This window comes from Chiloscyllium plagiosum, chromosome 5 (assembly GCF_004010195.1).
Source record: "Chiloscyllium plagiosum isolate BGI_BamShark_2017 chromosome 5, ASM401019v2, whole genome shotgun sequence".
Classification (NCBI taxonomy): Eukaryota; Metazoa; Chordata; class Chondrichthyes; order Orectolobiformes; family Hemiscylliidae; genus Chiloscyllium; species Chiloscyllium plagiosum.
In genome coordinates this window covers 13,667,806-13,673,805 of record NC_057714.1, presented here as the reverse complement: position 1 = coordinate 13,673,805, position 6,000 = coordinate 13,667,806, and the positions used below count along the sequence as shown (strand labels likewise).

Here is a 6,000-nt window from a genome sequence, read left to right as displayed (position 1 = left end):
ATAGACTTAAATGTGTGTGCGCGTCCATGAGAGAGAGAGAGTGTGAGTGCACGTGCGATAGTGTGTTTGCATGTGTGCAACCTTGGTAAAGTTTGTGCGTGTGAGTGTGATGGAGTATAAGCCTGTGAGAGGGTATGTGTGTGTGTATGAGAGAGAGTGTGTGTATGAGAGAAGGTCTGCGTGAGTGTGTGAGTATGGAAGTGTGTGTGTATGTGTGCATGTGGGTGTGTGTGTATGTGTGTGAGAGAGAGAGTGTATAGCGTAGTGGGGTCACCTGTAGTGTTACATGAACCCAAGGTCCCACTTGAGGCCATCCCCATGGGTACCAAACTTGGCTATCAGCCTCTGCTCAGCCACTTTGCGTTGTGGCCCATCCCGAAGTCCACCTTGGAAGATAGTCACCTGAAGATCCGAGGCTGAATGTCCCAGGGAGGGAACACTCCAGCCTGGTGATTATTGTGCAATGTCCATTTATCTGTTGTCACAGCATCTGCTCAATTTCGCCAATATACCATGCCTCAGGGCATCCTTGCCTGCAACGTATGACATAGACAATGTTAGTCAGGTCACATGAGTACCTGCTGTGTGCATAGTGGGTGATGTCCCCACGTGTAATGGTGGTATCCGTGTCGCCACTGACACGTCTTGCAGTGGTAACCATGACAGGGTTGTACGGTGTTGTGGTCGATGTTGTCCTGAAAGCTTGGACACTTTGCTGCAAACAATAGTCTGTTTAAGATTTGGTGGTTGTTTAAAGGTGAGAAGTGGAGGTGTGGGGAAGGTCTTGGTGAGGTGCTAATCCTCATCGATAATGTGTTGCAGGCTGTGAAGAACATGGTGTAATTTTTCCGCTCCCGGGAAGTACCGGACAATGAAGGGTACTCTATCTGTCCGTCTCCTGTGGAGGTCATTATGGTTTCTCGCTGTGGCACGTCAGAACTAGCAATTGCTGAGTTGAGCATTGTACCCTGTTATTGGGCATCCTTGAGCACCTTCAGGTGTCCATCACATTTCTCCTTATCTAAACAAATCCTGCGTACGCATAGGGCTTGTCTGTCGAGGATGGCTGTTTTAATATGTTTACAGTTTATTGGGATACAGACAGACTCTAACCTCACCCTTTAATGTATCGTCTGAGCTGTGATGTCACCTTTGTTTGATAAAACCTTGTTATCTTGAGAATGTGACTTTAAAAGAAGTTCTGGGATTCACATATTAATGAACCAAAACTTGCAACCCATTCTAAACCATGAGAGACTTAACAACAATCTAGGTTTGTTCAATACATCATTTCAGTTGCATGATGCTGGAATCTGTTGCTATAAATTCTGTGTCTTATAGTCTTGCTCCACAACCACCTGATGAAGGAGCAGCGCTCCGAAAGCTAGTGCTTCCAAATAAATCTGTTGGACTATAACCTGGTGTTGTGTGATTTTTAACTTCATAGAAGAAGGAATATCTGTATGTTCCCCTCCAAGCCACTGAACACCCTGACTTGAAAATATACCATTGTTCCAGTCCAACACTGGCACCTCCAAATCATGACTGCTGATAAAGGTGTGCAGGGGTCAGCGATTATCAGGGTGTGGAGAGTATCTGTAGGAGCAAGCAACAGGCACACTTGACCACAGCCTCTATGTTGACTGAGCTGAGTCTCAGCTTGGGGTCTTTGAGCAGCTGCCAAAGACAGGGCACAGCTCCGCCCCAGGGGTGGAATAATGGCAGGCTCGCCGGCAGACTCAGCGATTGGCCGGGGCTGCTTGTCACTCGCAGGAGCCCGATCTGTGTCAGTGAAGAGGGCGAGAGATTTACTCACAAAAAGCCACATGTACGTGTGAGAGCAGGCAGCGTTGGGGCTGCTCAGTCAGTGCAAAAAAAATAACACTTGCAGACAGATACACAACACAAGGGAAGGGCGATATAGCAGCAGCAGCTTCAGTATTCCTGCAACTAGGCAGAGAGAGAGAGAGAGAGCGGCTTCCTGCAGCATCGTGAAAGCAGAGGATTTCCCCTCCGGGACTTGAAATCGACAGGGCAGCCCAGCGACCAAACGTGACTCCCGGAGCCCAGCACCAGAGCCTGTGGAAAGCGGCTGGAAGTCTAGCTTTCACCCGGGGCTCTCGCTGCCAATGTACCTGTCAGCGCCAGCCGAGCCCCTGGCCATTTGCAGCGTTCCCCCGAAACGCGCTGCATTGTGAAACCGGTCCTTTATTTATTATTGAATTGTTCACACTCACCACCTCTCTTGCAGCTACAAGGGACAGTTCCCTCTGTCAATACAAAACAAAATGCAGGTTTTGGAGGATGCAGTGGGCCCTTTACTGTCCGGGGGGTCCTTCTGCAGAAAAGTGTTTGCAGTTTTTCAACTCCTCATATTGATGGGACTTCACCGCAAGGCATGTTAGACCTGTCCTTTTTATGTATCCCTGTGTGTTTCTCTGTAAATTGGAATGTGGATATGTTAAACAAGTCGTATTATAAGTTTGCAATTTCGGTGTAAACTCATTGCAACACTTCTTGCTATGAATGTTAATTGCCCTGTGCTTCTGTCTTGCAGAGTGACTTTGCTGGTGAAGCCATTCAAGTCGCAAGTGCTGCTGCAGGAGCTGGAGGTGAGCAGCCAGTCCATCATCATCTGTCAGCGCTTGGGTGGCGGCAGCTGGGTGACAACAGCGGTAAGTGTTCGGGGTTTGAGCGTGATCAAGGATGCCACTGCTGCCCCTACTATGCCAGCACTCGAACCTGTTGCACACAAGGTTACGTGGCGAAACAAAATCACTGCTGGCGGTGACGGTCGAGCTTCACGTTAGAAACGCAATGAAACGGGTACAGCGAAACGCTAGAGGGTGCTCCAACACACAACTTGGGCAACCTCTCAGCCACTGCAGTCACTCCTTTCACTCGACTATTGAACTGAGAAAGATATTTCATGTACCTAGCTGGAACTCCTCGTCCCTGGTATTATGGCAGAACCATTTAAATTACTTGTAAATATTGAACCAGCACTGATTGTGACTTTTACAGAAAATTCTATCCAATGAAAGCAATTGTTTTAAGATCAACTGGGCAGAAGTGGGTACTGCAGATGCTGGAGATTTTCCTGCTCCTCGGATGCTACCTGACCTGCTGTGCTTTTCCAGCACCACTCTAATCTTGACTCAGCTGTTTAAAAGTCACCTTAGGTAATAAAAAGCAAAATCCTGCAGGTGGTAGCACCCTGAAGCTTTGAAGTATAAGGGGTAGGCAGCATCTATGTAGGGACAATAATAAGCATTTTAGATAAAAACTGACAGAGGCTGTTTGTAATTCGGTGTCCTATTGCACCTCGATATGATTTTCATCACATTATGTTGTCACTTAGACCTCTTCACCCTGCCTCAGATCCTCTGCTGCTAAAAGTCCTAATCCATGCCTGTGTTACCTTAAATCTTACTTGTTCTACCATGGTTCTGATCAGACTCCTGTAAAGTTGAAGGCACGCAAGATCCTACTGCACGTTTCCCCTTGCAACAAATCCCATTCATTTATCATTATGTGCCTATGGACTGGCTTTGAGTTAAATAATGGCTTAATTCCCTTTCTTGTTTTCAAATCTGTCTGTCCCAGCCTTGTATCCCACACAGCCTACAACTCTCCAATACTTCCACTCATCAAACCTGGGTTTTATCAGCATCCCTGCTCCACCATTGCTCCCCCATTGCTGGCTGTGTCTAGTGCTGCCGAAACCCTAATCTTCAAAATTCTCTTCTTAAAGCTCTTTGCCTCTTTTCCTTATTTTCCATCTTTAAAACTTTTCTGTAAAACCTACTTTTATCAAGCTTTTGGTCATTTGCCTTAATATGTCCACATGTTGCTTGGTACAATATTTTGTTTCATAATGCCTTAGTATGTTTAATCGAGCTATGTCAATGCAAGTTGCTGTTGTAAACCTTTTTTGCATTGATGAAGAGTTTGACCTTTGATTGCAATTAAATTGTTTCACAAAGATATACCTTGTGCTTTAATGATGGAAATGATATTATTTCTGTCTTGTTTCTAGTTCAAACACAAATGGACATTAAGTCAATTAATTAACACTTAGCAATGTTAAGCAGCAGTTTATTCCAGACATGTAAGAAATGCTACTCACTAAATCTGTCTGTACAGTTGATATAAAAATCACACTGCGGGGTGAGATCAATTTTAGCTTAACAACTTCTGGTTTCTATGCGTCCTCAAACTGTGAACATCAATTGATTGCACCAGTTGGTCCTGCAGATAGAGGATATTGAAACACTAATAATGCCATTGAAATTTCTCTTGCATTAAAATATGCCAATACATATTTCCCATGTATAAACAACTTGGTCTTTTGCATGGTTGAATGCCTGAGGGGAATATTGAGTTTATTTTTAAACGTCCATGTCTCCCCATACTCTTATGGGCTTGCTTTAAATAGAATGTCATATGTTGTTTTCAAACATGTGTTGATCATGAATTGTTGAAAGTCCCAGATAAGTTTGATTTTAAGTGGAATGTATGATGCAGCACTTAAAAAGTGAAGCAACTGTGTAACGTGGTGGCTGATTAACTTGTAGCCATTGTTATGTTAAAGTGAAGAAGGGTTGGAATGCTAAACCCTCGGGTTTGAAATGCTGTACTAATACTCTGGAAATGAACTCACTTTGTTAGGTTTCAAGAGTTTAGTTGTTCAAGTGTCATGTACATCACTAGATGCGTGCTTAATTCATGAAGTAATCCTTCATAGTGTGTATGTTCAGCATCACTACATAGAATAATGAATGGGATTATTTTCCTCCATAATTAGTCATTAAGTAGATTATGTATCCTTGGAAACTTGAGTTTTGATTTACATGTGAGCTAAATTACACAATAAAAGCACAATCACAAATCAAACATGTTATGGCACTAGTCCTGGTTTTTGAACTGATTGTCCAACTCATAATGAGAACAGTAGGCACTACGTTTCTGATGTAAAATCATCAAAGAACACCTCCACTCTTGATCATGCAATACAACATCTGTTTTCTTTCTAGAATATTTACCCATGTTTTTGCATGCTGATACTAATCAATCAACCATTTTAATGCTTTGTTCACATTGTGCAGAGGACACTCATATAATACTGTAGTTGCTGAAAATATTTTCTTGACTGGCTACAACCTCAATTTTCCATATTTATATAAAATAATCTGACAGCTAGATGCCACTACCTTATCTACATTATTTTCTATTTATAAAGGCACACTTAAACATTAATGAAAAGGCATGAAATTGCTTGATCACCTCAATTGATGTAATAATTCCTGCCTTTGGCATCTTGTTTCAGCTATAGATTTCCTGATTTCCTGGAGAGGAAAGGAATTTGGATAACTTTCTGTAATACCCACTATTCCACCATTGCAGTACATGTTCTGTCTACTTTAAAACCTAAGTTACGCTGATGCCAACAACAAGTTGAATTTATATTGTAACTTTAATGGAGTAAAGTCACTTCATTATGATGTGGTCAGATGAATTGCGATCTAAGGCTGTTTCAGACCTAAGCACAAAATACTTACCTAAGGCATAATACATAAAAACAAATATTGCTGTCAGAGTCAATTGACATTTAAAATTACAGAATTTGGCACTTCGTATGGTGTAGGGCTGTACAGATTGAAACCTCAGGGTTTAATTCCCAGGTTTGATTATTTTATTTATACTAAATGAGCTGATCTGATTTAAAGCAACAATTGAAGTGTTATTGGTGCCCTGAGGTGTGACGGGATCAGCCATGCAATTTACATGTTCTTGTCTGCTGTTCAGTGACCTTGTTGACAATTTGCATGTCTGAATATCAGTGAAGACTGTAATGTGCTTGGCTATGCACCAGTCTTAGGTTATTAGTTTTTAACACTTCCTGTCTATACTTGCAAAAGTAGAATGACCACTTGGTTAAGGGACTGATGTCTCACACCCAGTGCGTAGCTCCAAGAGTTTGGGAAGAAGACAAAAACA

At 42.6% G+C, this 6,000-nt stretch overlaps 1 protein-coding gene across 1 annotated transcript in view; it reads left to right on the top strand.

Moving 5' to 3' along the window:
* The first annotated feature begins 1,636 nt into the window (after nt 1-1,636).
* LOC122550229 (A disintegrin and metalloproteinase with thrombospondin motifs 16) overlaps nt 1,637-6,000 on the top strand; it is a 229,647-nt gene continuing 225,283 nt past the window's right edge. The window contains exons 1-2 of the mRNA XM_043690988.1: nt 1,637-1,828; nt 2,558-2,675. Of these exons, the coding sequence (XP_043546923.1) occupies nt 1,637-1,828; nt 2,558-2,675 (310 nt within the window). The remainder of the gene's footprint in view (nt 1,829-2,557; nt 2,676-6,000) is intronic.